Below are 17,714 nucleotides of genomic sequence, written 5' to 3' on the forward strand. Positions count from 1 at the left end.
GACAAACGCCCGTCTCTCTATTCTCTACATATTGTGAAAGTAATCTGCACTAACCTGACTGAGTAAAATAACTGTCTATTGTTTCACACGACCCTAGAGATTGACTCTTGATCTGAGGAGCAAAGTTGTCATGTTGCACGGTTGTTGGAAAACTGAATCCCTTCTTGTCTGTGCCAGGGAAGCTGATCACTTCCTATTCAGTCAAGAAAGTTTCCAGTGACCTCTGAGCTAGTTGGTAACAAACCCAATTAAGTTTAGCATAGTCAGTAGAGGCCTGGAAGAACTGCACTTCTACGTCAATACTACTGTTTATGTTATTCCAATGCGCAGGGCCATGTAGTGTAGTTCCTAGTTTCCCACTAGACCCTGCGCATTGGAATAACATAAACAGTAGTATCGACGTAGAAGTGCAGATCTTCCAGGCCTCTACTGACTATGCTAAACTTAATTGGGTTTGTTACCAACTAGCTCAGAGGTCACTGGAACCTTTCTTGACTGAATAGGAAGTGATCAGCTTCCCTGGCACAGACAAGAAGGGAGTCAGTTTTCCAACAACCGTGCACCTAATCTTTGTCTCCTTGGAGACCTACTCTGCAAAACCTGCATTTATACAATGCCAGGAGAAAACGGAACCACTGGGGCCGCAGCAGATGCGACTCAGCAGGGTCCCGAACACACTGACCCGGATGCAATTATCATCCCGGTCCACTTAAGAAAATCTATAACTTTAAAACTTATAGAGAACGGACTGACACCTCAAGGTGGTACAGTAATTTTCATGATAGAGGCTCACGAATATCGGCAGACAGAGGTATTCTATTCAAGGATAAACTTTCCAGCGGCAAACGCTACAACAAAAGAGTTTCACTATTACAAAATAGAGAAACCTCCGGAAGAGTACGCTCCTTTCGAGGAGACTGAAATCCCACTAAAATTCCAAGAGCACCTGCTCTGGTTTAATGGCGCCCTAAAACATAATGATCATATTACCAGGCTCGGTCCACTAGGTAGACCAGCAGCAACGTGGCCGGTTCTAGCCGGCTACACACCACATCCTGACATTGCAAAAATGTCTAGAGAAGAGCTGTTAGTACAGCTAAAAACACTTATAAAAATACATAGGCAATTAGTCCAATATGTAATGCGGACTGCAACAGTCCAGCCAGCTGTTAATGTACCACAGCTGACCCCTCATCAGGGGAACACTAATAAAATTACACCACAGAACATACAGTCATGTCTTGGTAAAACACCCGTAAAACAGGAACAAATCCCGTTCTGGTTAGCACAGAAAATCACTCAAATAGATGCAGTATTTCCGGATACTACCCCTATTGAGAAACACAGAATCTTGACAATCTGCCTTCCTATGGGAATCGCACCACACGTGGAGGACTGCGACACTTGGGGTACAGTCTTTGCTTCCATTTACACAAAAACACACGGTGTTCCGTCTATGGCGGTAATACCAGAAGTGCTAAAACAGATTCAAAATGAATACGGTCCAGAGCCTGCTTTAAATCTTGGTATGAAATTACTGAAAGACTTCAAGCAGGTCTCGGCTATATTATTAGCCAACATAAAGGGAGAAGCAGCATCTGTGGAGATCCGCCAGAAGTTGAAGGAAACAGATATAAAAGATCAGCCAGTTAAGCTTGCCAGAATCATAGAGAAATGCTATGAAGAATTAGGTAGAGACTGCTTGGGTGGAAAACCAGTAAAGCCCCAACTGCTCGAAAATCCTGAAAAATTATTTATTAAAAATAATTCAAACACTCCTAAAAATAGCTGGGATGGAAATAAACAATCCACTCCCAAGGAAAAAGTTGTCCAGTCCAGAGGAAGGTCTCCTCGACGGAGGGAAAGAACTCCGACTCGAGAACACCAGTCTCCCCAGAGGGAGCCCTCTGAGAAAAGATATAACCTTAGAAATAGGGATAATCTGAAAAAACCTGATAGATATCAAAGTATTGATACACGTCCCTCTCGATCTTTTTCGCAGAAATCGGAAAGAAGAGGACGGTCAGACCCAGGAGAGCACACCAAGTCCAAAGACAAGGAACCTGCTCAGAGTAAAAAATCTCAATTTCCAAAAAAGAAGGTAGCCAGTATTAGAGTAATCAACCATGCCGAGAATACTGAGGACACAGTTGAAAAACGGGGAGTTGGCATTGACAATGTTGGACAGTGCAGCAGAAATCAGTATAGCGCGCAAGATCTTGATGAGTCATCTGGAGACAGTGGACACGAATGAATACATTCAGGTTGAAACTGCCGACACCAGACTTAGCGAGCCCCATAAAATATACGAAATAACATTGCGTATAGAGGGTGATAAGACTAGGAAAATAAAGGGTCTATTTTGGGATAAGCTCTCAAAAGGCTATGATATTCTGTTAGCTGAAAAAGATTGGCCCCCAGAGTTTGTCAGGGAGTGCCCTCGTGGCGAAGAAGTGATTATGCCTGCCTTCTCGAATCACATTCCGATTCAAAAAAAATATACATATGCAAGGAAATGGGCAGTAGCCCAGGCACCGGCATTGTATAAAAATCATGTAGGATGGGATGAGGACTCTCCTCCTCACAAAATCCAATTAAAAAGTGAACCAACTGCCCAACGGCAGTATCCCATTAAGCAAGAAGCTAAAAAACAAGTCAGGGAGATTTTAGATCAACTTGAATACCAGGGGGTGATTGAAACATGCACCTCTCAAATGAACAATCCTTTGTTTCCTGTCTCCAAGCCAGACAAATCATATCGTCTAGTTTTGGACTACAGACATCTTAATGCATGTTGTAAAACATTTGCAGTACAAAACTCGCATAGTGCAGCCCTAATGAATAACATAGTTAGGAAAAAATATAAAACGACATTAGACATATCTAATGGTTTCTTTTGTCAAAACATTTGCACCAGAAAGCAGATATTTGACCGCTTTCTCCGCATTTGGGTCGCAGAAAAAATTCTGTCGACTCCCACAGGGGTTCAAGAACAGCCCAGGACTATTCTCAGCTAGAGTAACAGAGTTACTACAAATATATGATGATGAGGCATTATCTTACGTAGATGATATTTATCTCACAGACGACGACTTGGATACTCACTTGAAAAGAGTGAACACCATTATACTTGGGTTCGCAGCAGAGGGTTACAAATTCAACTTTAAAAAGTCTCGAATTGCCCATCTGACAGTACTATTCTTAGGGTACGAAGTAGCAAGTGAAGGGAAAAGCCTAGCGGACAACTTCTTAGAGAAGTGCGCTGTACTCCAAGCTCCAAAAACGCTGAAGAATTTACAATCCATTCTAGGTTTTCTGAATTTCGGAAGAACTTACATTCTAAATTACGCAGAGAGGGTTAAACCTCTCTACGAACTAATTAAAACTGATTTTAAACAAATCAATTGGACTCAAAAACACACAGAAATTTTGAGATTACTGCAAACAGACATGTTAGCAAAAACAAAATTAGATACACGTGACAACACACGCGATCTTGTAATCCGAGTCATCCCAGGAAGATACGGATTCACGTACCTGACCTCTAATGAGGGAGAAAAGGTACCAATTTCAATTAAATCTCACTTGTACACACAAGCAGAAAAAGCATTCAGTCTCACAGAAAGAACTGTGAAAGCAGTGCAAATTGCATTAGCAAATGAAAGATAACTAGCACACAGCAAACGGATTAATATCCTCACAGCGGAATCCGCCTTCGAGGCGCTATTCAGCCCAGTAAACCTGCCTACAGTATCACTGGATCCGAAATGGATACAGTGTGTAGATTCTCTAGGAGAGGAAGATGCGAAATACTATTTCGCCCCGCAAATCGAAGAACTGAATGATTTAGAGTATGAAGAAGAATATCCTCTGCCAATCGAACTTCTGCCTCTCCCACAATACGCCTGTATAATCTATACAGAAAGATTTGTACAGCATTTCAACGTAGGGAGTAAATCCTACGATGCAGCCTGTGCGATTATTAAAGGTCGTTGGCTGTGCGGTAGATTCAGACCGAAAATAACAAAAACTGAATCTGTAAGAAACTGTTCGGTTCAGAGAACTGAAATCAGATGTTTAAAGATGGCGCTCGAAAATGCAGAACGTGAATTCCCGACACTTATCGTGTGTGATTCTCATTTTTGCGTCAACTCTTACAACAATAAACTGCAGAGGTGGATTGAAAACGACTACAAAGATGACACAGGTGCCACAATAAAGCATAAATTGCTCTGGAAACAAGTAGCTCTTTTACACAAAGAACTACAAAAGACTCACGTGATTCACGCACAGAGTCTTCAACGTGTTGGCGTTCACGTTGCAGGGAATTCATTGGCTAATACAGCCACAGCGGAAGCAACTAACCCGGCTTCCGTAGCCACGAAAAAGCGTGCAGAAAAATACATAGACGGGGAAACCATGCTGGCAGTAAAAACGACCGTAAAAGGCGACTGTGCAGCTCTCCCCGTGAACTATCCACTCAATTATGCATACATAATCGATGCAAACTCCGTTCCTTTTGCTCGAATCCCTGGAGTGGGGGACAGAGTACTTCCAAGCAGGAGCAGGAGGGGCTTCATCTTACTGGAAGCACACATGGGGTTGGGTCTGAGACATCAAACAATTAAGGATTCTCTGAAAGAATTACAATCAGAGTACTGGTGGCCAGGAATGAGCATAGATATCCAATGTTTTGCTCAAAATTGTGAAGACTGCAACAGAGATCGCAGTAATGAACAGGCCAGTGTAGTTTCAGAAACCCTGATAGACAGCAAACGGCGGTCTATCTGCGCAATCAAAGAAGAGAAGCGCGTCCCATTGTACACAGTTAAGGCTAAACACACTTAAATAATGTAGCCTCCAGCGCTCGGCTGACGCTTGAACTGTTATAAGAGAGATCTGCGAGTCTATATCGGCACATACGCAATTACCACGTTCCATTCTGACCAGGGTCCTGCTTTTAGCTCTCGAGCTTATAAGGAGGCCATGGCCAGCATGGGAATTGGGTTGCGGTATTCTTGTCCGTCGCACCCCGAAGGGAATAGTGTGGTTGAAAGAAAAAACCAGGACATAAAGCGATCTATAACAGCGAAGGTATTAGGTTCAGGCGCTGGGTGGGTCAAACATCTAATAAGTGTCCAGACCAGTCTTAATAACTTGCCAAGAAATTCTCTAAAAGGTTTCAGCCCATACGAACTATTGTTCGGAATTAGAATGAACATTCAGGACCTCGATAGTCAGATGTCAGTGGTACAAGACAAAACAACAGACTTTGACATCAAAGATCGTTTGGCTGTTTTACAGGAACTGAATGAAACAAGAAAATCCTTAAGCAACATAAAGTTAAAGCAACAGCCATCTACCACTGACGAGGCACCACAAGCAACAGCCCCAGCAAGGCCTGTCTGGATTCCAAAGATTGGGGATCTAGTCAGAGAAAAGATTGCGGTGAAGAAGGAATTTGGGCCTTCTTACAGAAAAGCAGTACGTGTCTTGGCAGTCACCGGAACAAGATCAGTTGTACTACCGCCCCTTGCTGGTAAAAAGGAAAACAGAGTCATGTCTATCGACCTGGTAAAACCACAAGCATGTGGCCTATAATCAACAGTAGGCCCAATGGACTCCCAAGAAACAACAGAATACCCAAACTTGCAACAATCCAAGAGGTTCAAACTGAAAGACTAATCACATTCGATCAGCCTGCAGTGCACAGAGAAGGACCATGCAATAATGCCATGGAACTCGTGCCTCTTGAGACACAGATTGAAACAGTTCGTCAAGAAACACCAGTCTACAATAATGTGGCATCAGAAAGTGCTACCGAAAGACAGATTGAAAGAACAATCCCAACAATTGACAGAACTGCCTCTGGTTATTTCATCAACTTCGACAACTTCTCTGAAGATCAAAACGACCCCGAAGTGATGCCAGAAACAAAAAAGACTTTTAAAGAAAAAGCAACAGAACTCTTTCATCAACTGAAGGAAATCTACCTTATTTCACCTTGGTTAGAGTTCTGGTTCGGTCTAGGTGTATTTTTCCTCCTGCTTTGGCTCATCATGGTACTTTGTTTTGGAAAATTCATTGAGGGAAAATATAGTACAATGGACACAGCAAGTCAGAACATCAACCTAGTCCTGAAACCACACAGATCATCCCACGTGAAGAAAAGAGAACTGTCAACAGTAAATGTCACAGCAATTCCAATACCTGGTGGGGTAGTATGGAAGAAAACTGACTATGAGATCTATGGTCCGGTCGAAATCCTGAAGTATCCTCATCAACTGAAGGTTTCCTTAAGTGACTTTGTAAAACCTAGTACATTCTCTGATGATTGGGACTTCAACAGTATGAATGACATGATGTCTGATTTAGTAATGTCAGCTAGATTCACAGATCATGATTATTTACAAGGTTCGTCTAGTTATGAGCAATTATTCTGCTACACACATTATGGTGATCATTACTTGCATAAATCTGCACAGCCTAGAAATGTTTTTATGTATAATCAATGGGAACATTGTGCTACACCACCTAAAAGCAGTTCTAAAGCATTTTTTGAGAAATTCAAATACTTCTCAGGGTTTAACACCAGTGATGCAGAAACGTTTTATTACAAACTGTTAGATAAAACAGGAATGAAAACAATGCTGACAAATTCTAAATTGATATATTCAGAAGCATTTTATGAAAAAATGATGACATTTGGTTTTGATTATTGGAAAAATAACATTGAAACGAAAACAATTTGAGGTACAAAAGATTGGCAGGTACAAGGCTTTGAAGCACTATTCAGAACCTGCATGATACCAGAACAAATGATGTTTTTAAATGACACAATACACCAAACATCCTGTCTTGGCCTAGCTAAGATCAAAGACCTTAAAACACCGTCTATTCCAAAGCCAATACCTGAAAATACAACTACAGATATTGAGTTAGAGGTCTCACAAATTTTAAATTTTAACAGAACACATCCTGATTGGAAAAAGTGGTTAATTTGGCCTACTGACACAAACAGCTGTCAAGATAGATTCCTGAATAAAACACAGGGGTTAAAAATGACCAGACTAGACCCGAGATACTCCCAGAGACAACATCCAGGGATAGTAACAACATACAGTGTAGGGAAACTCTGCCTTGAATGGCTAACATCATCCACACTGGCTGAAATTAAGCAACACTTGTCTTTACTAAAAGATGGTGCTGATTTGCGCGATTTCATTCTTGGACCACGCAAACAGCGTCAAAAGCGTTTCATAGCGACCAGTATCTATGCTGCTTACAACGAGGCTTGGAAAGTCACACAAATTGAAACAGCAGAAAAAATACGAGAAATTGATCGTATTCATTTGGAAAAATCACTTTCTGTAGTAGACAATGGGTTAATGACTCTGTCTTCCAGAATATATTCGTTGGACAATATTGTATCCTCTGCCTTTGATGTGATAGACAGAGAATTGCTAATGTTACAGCATGGCCAGTCACAATTACGTTCTATTATACAATTAGGCTGGACGCTGCAAAATCTTCGTTCAGGCTATGTGCCTTGGCGTTTAATCAACACAACGTCATTATTTTCCATTTTTAACCTTACTGATAAACAAATCAGTTTGGCACAGAAAGGAGCAGACTATACAATCCTGAGCATCGAAAAACTCGAGAGATTACCATTGACAATGTCAGAAAGTCCTGTCATTGAATGGATAATACACAGAATTATCACTATTCCGATAACAACTTTCCGATTTAAAAAGTGCCTTGAGTACATACCTGCTGACCAGTATGAACGATTGGGTAAAGGATATGTAAAATCAGAATGGAAATTACCATACACACATTCATGCTATAGTGACAGCGACAAAAATGTATTTCTTAGTGGTGAAAACTGTAAACATTCACTAAGCGGTATACTTTTGTGCCAGGGTATTAATTTACACGGCGCATGTGATGGAAATTCTAACAACCTTTCATGCCACCAGCTAGTCACACCTGCAACTCAGATAGAGCCCTTCTTTATGCAACTTGCAAACGAGAGTTACATTCTTAGAACGGATCACAGATGTTGTGGCCTTGTTCCAGGGAAAAGTTATCTAGTAAGAGTAACATCCATGGTCAAATGTTGTATGCAGGCATTGTTTCCGAGAGGGCCTGCAGACACAGTGACTCCCATCTGGCCTCGTCTGAATCTCTATTCTATACGAATTGATACTTTAAGCAAAATGAAGTCTGTGCTTTTACAGACAACAGTGCCCATAACGTCATCAAAAGAGACGTATGATCTTCTAGTTGCAAGGACAGCTACTGAAGTTCATGAACTTTTATCAACAAATTGCCCCGTGCATTTCGTAGAAATGCTTAGCCAACTCCTTAACATGTCTAGTGCCACAGGCATCCCAGGCATATTTAAGACGATTTTTACGGGACTGCTAACCCCTTTTCAAGCAATTTTGGGAATCGTTCCTAATTTTGTCCACCCTGTTTTTGGCGGCATACCCTTATTTTTGGGACTTGTAGCAGGGATTTTATTTTTGACCGTCCTGCTTCGTTATGGCAAGCCAAAGCTCAGACATAGCTCCCATGGGAATGGAAGAGACAATCCTAGCAATGCGCTACCGGGACAGGATAACTAACGTCCTTGGATTGGCCAGGCTGAGAGATCTAAACATGACATGGTTCCTTTCATTCAGACCTATATGGCAGAACTGTATCTTACCGGTACTTCGATGTATGCTATGCGGAGATGAGTGCGTGTTGGACATCTGTCTTTCACTTCCATCAGCAGTACCAATGGAAGTCGATACTTTGCTCAGTCCGATAACGGCTCACGTATTGTGTTGTCCCCAGCGGCTACCAATCCTGATGACGGCATTCGTTGAGACTCCTGTGCTACGACTAGGTGGTAACAGTGGAGCAAGGGACAAAAGCAACATCACCCAGGTACGACCTTCTGTGAGCATTGCTGATCCCGACTATGATGACAGCAATCATTCTCACACCTGCCAAGTTACAGCACTATCGAATTTGGTTGAACTGTCACCTGATTTTGTAGACAAATTCTTTGAGAGCCTGTCTGATATGATGTTTTCACCTGAACAGAAATAATAACTTTGGAGAAGCATTCCGACACACAGCATTCCCATGAACTCAGAATTCGGCCTTCAGTTTTGAACAACAAAAACTGCTAAAAGCGTTGGAACTCTATTTCCCCGTTCAAGCATTAATTCTTTTGAATTGAACATTTTTTTAATATTCACCCTTTTTTGGCACGAACAATTCTTTGCTTAAGGTAAAAACTATTCATAGAGAACAGAAGCTTCAACTTCTATTTCTAAAACACATCTAGAGACATAACCTTACACCAGCCTCTAGCACATTTATTGCAATGCATTTATATGTGATGATTTATCTCGCCCTTCTTCTGTTCCAGAGATATTTCATGTGTAATTCTTTTGCATAATCGTTCATTGATTTCATATGCAATAATTTTTGAATGATTTCTATGCTTCAAAAACGTACAGTACCTATAATTTTCACGTATTACAATATACGCCTATTTCGAATGCATTTATGTATTTTGGGGTGGGCAATGTTACACATGCATCTTATTGCTCTAGTTTTAGTAATTTGATGGACATGAACCTGTGGAGTGGGTGTTGCGTGCTTATCTAGGATCCTGATCGATACTGTGACCTTATGCCCCTATTCGGCTATAAATCCATTTATTCCCTATATTGGCATAACCGTTCAACTGCGATATTCAGAAAGTCATCTCTGGCCTCACACGAACAGAGCCACATTCCAGAATAGTTTTCTCTGCCACTTCCTTTGCTACCAATTAGTGCAATGACAGAGCAGAAGTCACTATCTGAGATTCCTAGATTAACACTCCGAGTTCTTCAACAAGATAAAAATTCAGCAAACCTGGAAATCCCCGCTTGCTGTGTTTTGATTAGTAATGGAACTCTAATGAGCAACTGATAGCTATCACTTCCTAGTGACATCTTTAATTGACGCCTTATGTCCAGCAAACTTACGTCAAACCAGGCACCTGTCAGATATAAATATTACCAACGTTGCCTGCTAGCAATTGCCCTGTTGCTAGCTGTCTGCAAGCCCCTGTTGCTGCAGCCTGCTGCCCGTCGCCTGAAGCTGCTGATACCATTATCGCTGCTAAAGCGCGAACGATGGCGTGGTGAAACTAGGAGCTGAACAGCCGTCCCTCTGCGAAGAGCCCAGCAGATGCCAGCTGCCCGTGGACGCTGTCCCCCCTCCTTCTCCTCGATGCGCTGAAGAGAGACGCTGTCTTTCTCCTGCAGAGAAATCCAGCACCAGCGTTTCTGGTCTACCCTCGCGGGTGACTGGGATACCGAGTTCCCCCTGAAGGAGATACCAGACCTCCATCATTCTATTCAGAGGTATGGTGTTGACTAAACCCTTAGTGAGAATTCTTGCAGCAAACCTTGGCAAAACCAATTTAACTTAAAGCTACTTACTTACTCCCCTCCCAAGTATTAGGCTTAGGTCAGGTACACTGGGGTAGGCGTAGTTAGAAGCACCAGTTGAGTATTTTAGCCTAATGTATATATGACTGTATATATGTTTTATTACTTTTAAACCATTGTATGGCTAAGAAACCATATCAATGCTTTTACAGTATTATTTCGCAATCCTTATCTTACTGTACGTACTTTTTATCATAACAAGTCTTGCAATTGTGGCAATTCATTTCTCTTGTACGAGAAGAAAGACTGTTCAATAAATGTTAACCCTTTATTGACAAACGCCCGTCTCTCTATTCTCTACATATTGTGAAAGTAATCTGCACTAACCTGACTGAGTAAAATAACTGTCTATTGTTCCACACGACCCTAGAGATTGACTCTTGATCTGAGGAGCAAAGTTGTCATGTTGCACGGTTGTTGGAAAACTGAATCCCTTCTTGTCTGTGCCAGGGAAGCTGATCACTTCCTATTCAGTCAAGAAAGTTTCCAGTGACCTCTGAGCTAGTTGGTAACAAACCCAATTAAGTTTAGCATAGTCAGTAGAGGCCTGGAAGATCTGCACTTCTACGTCGATACTACTGTTTATGTTATTCCAATGCACAGGGCCTAGTGGGAAACTAGGAACTACACTACAGTATACCTTCAACATGCTGGTGACCAAAGCCTGCTTACCGCTCTCTAAAAGAGAACAAAGGCATTGTATTCCATAATGTAGGAAACTGAAGGTCAGAGAAAGGTAGTGGAGGCATGGGGGGTGGCTCAGGACACAAATGACTGAGGAAGGTGTGGGAGGGTGAAATAAACTGAATATGTTTAATGGATTTCAAGAAAATCCTAGTGAACGTTATGGGAATGAAGCAGATTTCGTGTAGCTTCTTCATTTAGTTTATGGCGTTTAGCAGGGGCAAGGGTCATTGGAAATAGCAAGAGGAGGCTTTTTTTAGGGTGGCTCATCTTTCACAAGGGTCCCTTAAAAGTCTGAACACTAACAGATTACGGGGGCTCTTGGGATAAACACAACATACAACTATAGATGTCTAAGTACCAGCAAATGGGTGCTGCCTGTGATAAACCACTCAAGCTTGGGTCTTTCGTCTATAACGTCCATTCAAGTCCCATTGATAGGTAAACAATGCATTTTATTCTGACTTATTTCCACTGTTATATAGTCGACATACCACAAGAATCACTGAGTTTCATATTTTGGGTGTACCTTAAGATGCCTACTGAAACGCTGCAGAAATTCTCATTGCATTAATTGACATTTGTTAGCTTTCAAAATACATAGCTTTCATATTAAGTATATCACAGATACAGCACTACAAGTTAGAAATATGGCTTTTCAATTATAAACCCTCATGCATTGGCATAGACCAATGCTCTTAAAATTTTTTGATGCCATCCCCTCTCCATGTTAAAAAGATTAATCAAAGCCCCAAGAATGACAAACATAACTATTTTCTGACAACACTTTTATAAAATTGGCATAACTTTAGCTATTTCTTTTTGAAATGTGATCAAATCCATGATTGGCAAAATGCTACTGGCAGCAGGCACTGCCTAAAAATATAAAAGTCTCCTCAGTAAGTCGGAATATGAGAGCTATTTGAACACACTCCCCTTTTTCACACCTACAGAACATGAGTGACAAAAACCTTACTGATGGTCCATCACAGAGTGGCTCACTGTCACTCTGTTTTCTGTTTTTTTTTTTTAAATACATAACTGTTTTCAGGAACGTCTGGCTTAAAGACAGAACAATAAGGGCTGAAACAATGGGATTTATCTGAATCAAAGATCACAATTACCAGATTTACTGTTTCATTTAGCAGAATTTCTAAATATGTGTCACTTCCTCAAAATTCCAAAATCTGCTTTATGGCTGTGGAGTTATTCAAAAACTGATACAAACATAAATAACTCTGATTTGGAACGTAGTTTTTTGGGTCATTATGGAACATATTAAAAAACTTACCAGAGCTGAAACGCTTATTCCTCCTGCAGAGTCTCCAAATATGGTCACAGAGTCTGGATTCCCGCCAAAATAAAAAATATTTTCCTGAACCCACTGCAAAGCAGCCACCTGATCCAGCAATCCCCAGTTACCACGAGCATGCTCATCACCAGTACTAAAAAAAGAAACAACAGTGACCAACCACATTAGATATATTTAAAACAAAAGAAGTTTAGCTGTGAGTGGCTAACCATTGTAAAGCGTTGCCAATTCCAGTAATTTCCTTACTTTAAAAAAAAATTGTTTTATTAATATCCACAGTATCAAAACATCCAAAAAGTTACATATGCAGAAATATCTAATAGCTAGACAAAAAAGCAATTCAATTCATTCGATTATACCTAAAATCATTACAATGGATTACAGTCATGTTCACCCTTAACAGTTCATGTGAGCTATCAATGCCCCCCATACATAAATACTTAGTTTACATTTCCTTGACCCTTTATAAGCATAGAGACTGCATTCTAAGTTATATATGCTATAGAACCGGGCTCTCCACGATTCAAAAGATGATACTTCAGGTTGGAGCCACAAAGACTTTAGACACAGCTGTGGCGTGAAAGAGCAGGTACCGAAATGTATACATAGGGTTCCCTAGCTCAATCGCCTTTTCCAAGGAAACACTAGGCTTTCCCACCTTGAGTGCCCATTTAGAGTTCTGTTTATCTAAATCATCCCTCCTTAAATCTAGCAGAATATTATATAAAATCCCTATTCTACCCTGACTCCTGATAGCTTCAACTAGTTTGAGAGGTTCCGTCATTATAGATTGTTTGCTCAGAAAATCGCGAATTTGTAAAAATGTGAAAAACTGATTTTTATGTAGAAATGTATTAGCTAAATCTGTAAAGGATAATTAGAGTCCCCCGGCCTCATAGACATCCCCAATTTGGGAAATACCCTTAGATCTCCAGCTACTAACTACAGTGTCCTGGAAAATTGAGGGTAATATACCAATGGCTGCCGTAGGGGTATAAAGAGATAACCCCTGAATTTGAAGATTCTTTTGTACTGTGCTCCAAACTTTAAAGGCTGCCCCCAAGACTTTGAAGCACGTTCTTTTAGAATTATTCCTATCCAACCTCTTAAAAGAGGCAGTTCCTGACCTCTTCACCTAGCAACATCTGATAGATTGAGGAAGCCTCAGCAGCGTTACTAACATTTTCTCCAGTTAACATTATCCGCATGTTTAATAGAAGACACGAATAATAATAAAGTGTGAAATCGGGGACCGACCAACCCCCCCTCTTCCTGGGAAGTGTCATAAGCTGCATAGCCCTTCGAAGTTTCGCTGGAGCCCATAAGGATTTAGAGCAGAGGGCATGCAAATGTTGTAGCTGGGCGCGAGATACCTCTAAGGGTACAGATCTAAAAAAATATAAAACCTTGGGAAGTATATTCATTTTCAAAATATTGGCTCTGGCTACCAAAGATAAATGTAGACACTCCCATCTGTATAGTGATTGCTTTACCTTGGTGGTAATATCCCCCCCAGTTAACGTCCACCAGATCTTTCAGGTTGTCTAGGATCTTAATTCCGAGATACGTGACCTCCTTAACCACCCTAGGGTCAATAGCCATAATATCCTTCGTACAAAGGATCTGGGTTTTCTAAATATTGATCTTATAGCCCAATATTGCGCCGCACTCAACTGAACCTTTCCACCTCGAAAATAGCTGTAAGAGGATCCGAAGTTGTTATGGCGATATCATCGGCATATGCAAAAACAAGGAAATTATATTCCAAGACGCGAAAGGGCTCAATCTGGGAGCTACTTTCAAGCATTCATAAGAAAGGGTTAATGTATAGAGCGAACAGCATGGGGGAGGTGGACACAACTGGTGTGTGCCTCTTGAGATTTTGATAGGGTCTGAGACAAGTCCCATAGAGCAGACCTAGCAGTAGGTGACTGGTAAAGTACTCTTATAGCCTGGATGAAACCCTGACCAAGCCCCATCTGCAGCATAACCTCCCAGAGAAAATCCCAAGCTACATTAATCCTAAATCTCTGGATTCAGCCTGAGCCACATCGAAAAACGTCACAATTTTGTTAATATGGTTTACGGTCCCTCGACCTAGGATAAAGCCATGCTGTTTTAGGGATACTAGGGGAGAAATAACTTTTGCCAGGCGATTCGCCAGAATGTTGGCATGAATCTTCCCATCACAATTGACAAGGGAGATTGGGCGATACGACCTTGGCTGATCTGGCAGCTTATCTTTTTTCTTAAATATGACAATATTGGCCTCGTTGCCACAATTGTGGTGCCCCCCGCTGGGCTGCATGGAAAAAGGCCAACAAGTCTGTTTTAATTTCTTGAAAGAAACCCCTATAAACTTCGGGGGGAGCTTGTCGGGATCCGCTGCCTTACCAGTTGCCATGCTATTTATTGCTAGCTCTACCTCTTACAAAGTGATAGGACTCCCCAATATCCCTGCCTCTTCCTGTCCAACCCGATCCACTAATCGTTGTATCCGTGGGTTCGGAATATGAAGTCCTGGTTCTTTTCTCAGATAAAGGTCCTAATAGAATTTATGGAAAATCCCAAGAATTTCTTGAGGATCATACACTGTATCACCAGACAGATTTCTCCAGCTATTCTATGAGTAGCTTCATTGGAGCGTAGCCTGTTAGCCAGACAGTGTCCAACCGCTTAGCTGTACTCATAGCATTCCTTTTAGTATACAAGATATTTAGCTGAGATCTCCTTACTCCAAGATTAGTTGATATTAGCCTTACATCTAACAACAATAGTTTGGAGTTCAGTAATATTGCTCTTGGCTAATATCCCTTGTGCTAGATTTTCTTCCACAGATTTAAGTCTAGTATACAATTCGTGCATTAGAGATTTAGCATTCTTTTGCTGGTACAAGCCATAACTCAGGATCTCCCCTCTAAGGCAGGTCTTAAAGGCATCCCACAGAACCCCGACAGATGTTGAATGTCGGTTGTCTTGAAAGAACCCCTTGATCCAGCTCTTAATATGATCTAAGAAACTATCATCAAGGAGTTTCCTATTGAAAGTGAAAGTTTGTGGTTAATAGAGGAGCCTAATGCAGGGATGTCCAGGGCCACTGGAGCATGATCTGATGTAATTTTTGGGAAGACTCACATTTTGGCATCTGTGAATAGTAGAGGTGAGGCAAAAAAGTAATCAAGACGGAGCAATTTTTCATGGGGGTGAGACTAAAATGTGAAGCCAGTATCATCCATGTGAAGATGATCCCACACATCGACCAACCTGTGGTCCATTAATAAATGAAACAGTGCTTTAAAAACTCTTGGTTTTCTACCCTTAAAGCTTTGTGGGCCCCAATGAAGTTCCTTATTACTCAAATTGATATTGAGGTCACTGCATAACACCAGGGGGGTGGGCCATAGTGCGAGCTCCACATTCAAATGCTCCAAAACCATAGCTTCATCATGATTGTGGAAGAGGTGTGGCTGGACGCTGGGGATCACGGTTCGATCCCCGGCTCCGGCGGCAGGGGTCTGCCCAGCACCATGTGACCCTGGGCAATAGCTCGCCTAATCTTCCCGACGGCCCCCAGCGCCTTGACACCTTGACGCACTTTACAAATACTGGACATGATTGGAACAAAGACAGTACACAGTGTACATTTTTCTCCCCCAACAGACATTCCACGATAAGCTAACACCCCAATTTATAAGCTATTACCCGTCCCGATGTTTGCATGGCCGGTTTGGCTAGCAAAGCCACCCCCGGGTGGTTGAGGGTTGTGACGTAGCCGCTAAGAGCACGAAGCCCATTTCGGATAACATTTTCTGCTTCCCACAGAGTACATGGGTCTCTTGTAAACAGGTTAAGTCTGGCTGAATCACACACAGTTCAGCAGCAACCCTCTGCCTCTTATTGTAGATATTTAGGCTGCAGACATTTAACAAACATATTCTCAGTCCTGGTCTAGCCATTAGGGATATAGGCGGACAAGCTAATTCTCATTACTCTAAAAAAACATTGGATCTGTTAAACTGAACATTTATCTGATACTGTGGATTAATTTCCTTATTCCCCCCCAGAGCCACCTGCTCACCCCAGTCGCCCCCCAACCCCTACCACCCCGACTCCCCTCCCCTCTCCCCCCTACCCTTCAACAAGGCTTTGGGACCAATGGTCCCTGTGATGACAAGCTCCCACCACCCAGCTGCTCACCCTCACGGCAGACCCCTGACTCTATACAATAGTTGTGACAATAAAAAAAAAAGGTTAGAATTCACAATATTCAGAAAACCATATACATATTGCCAATCTCGATTAAACTGTCTGGATTTCCCGATCAGATATAGAATGGGGCTATACGAAAGTTTAGAGAGAGAAAGCAACAGAGATAGACGACAAAGAGAAACAGAGTAGAAAATTAAATGGGATAAAAGGCAAATAGAGCTAGTAGCTTATCTAGGTATTAACTCGAGCCTTGGCATTAATTTTAACGACTGTGACAAACTTGGACAGTTTTCATAAAGATTGAAGAAATTCTTTCGCAAGTATCTCAGAGGAAAAGAATCGTGTCTGATCTTTAACCATAATTTTAGGCTTGGCTGGGTTTAGGACCTGATCCCTTTCAGCCTGAAATGGTGCGATAAGCTGGCGTAAATGCCAGCGCCTCTCCACAGTTAGATGGCAAATGGCAGGCCTAACAAAGAACTCCAACCCCTTGCCTGTCCGCTTTTTATCAGGATGTGCCTGGGAGTACACATCTTCCCGAGCCAGAAAGCTATTGAGAGATATCAGTATCGCTCTAGGTCGATCTAAAGTCTGACCAGATCTGGGGTGGGGTTAAATGGAAAGTGATGTGCTCTTTCTACTTCTCGCTCCCCATCCCATTTATCCAGTTCAGGAAAGGCTTCCGTAAACAAATCGATAATAAATTTACGAGGATCCTGTCCTTCAACCCCCTCTGGAATTTGCATCTTTTAAAGAGCGTAGAGAATCTGTCAAAGCCTTCTGAGCAACTAGTTCTGTTGTGAACGTATCTAGGACCCTAATTAAATATTCCCGATTCATGCCCTTATGTGGTTATAACAAATCATATCCTTATAAAGGCATAAGAATCATATCCATATTTAGTCATAGCCAATGCAGTCCAAATACTGCAAGGCTACTTCCCTAGACTCCTAGAAAGTACAACACGTTCTTTAAACAAACCAAGCCTCCAGCAGCCCGGGAAT

General features: G+C 41.7%; 1 protein-coding gene across 5 annotated transcripts in view; it reads right to left on the bottom strand.

Annotated features, from left to right (window-relative positions):
- Window positions 1-17,714, bottom strand: part of LOC147673982 (fatty acyl-CoA hydrolase precursor, medium chain-like) — a 408,709-nt gene that overhangs the window by 242,745 nt on the left and 148,250 nt on the right. For all 5 annotated transcript variants that reach the window (XM_086945063.1, XM_086945066.1, XM_086945065.1 and 2 more), the window contains exon 6: window positions 12,481-12,634. In XM_086945063.1, the coding sequence (XP_086801189.1) occupies window positions 12,481-12,634 (154 nt within the window). The remainder of the gene's footprint in view (window positions 1-12,480; window positions 12,635-17,714) is intronic.

This window comes from Lissotriton vulgaris, chromosome 12 (genome assembly GCF_964263255.1).
Source record: "Lissotriton vulgaris chromosome 12, aLisVul1.2, whole genome shotgun sequence".
Classification (NCBI taxonomy): domain Eukaryota; kingdom Metazoa; phylum Chordata; class Amphibia; order Caudata; family Salamandridae; genus Lissotriton; species Lissotriton vulgaris.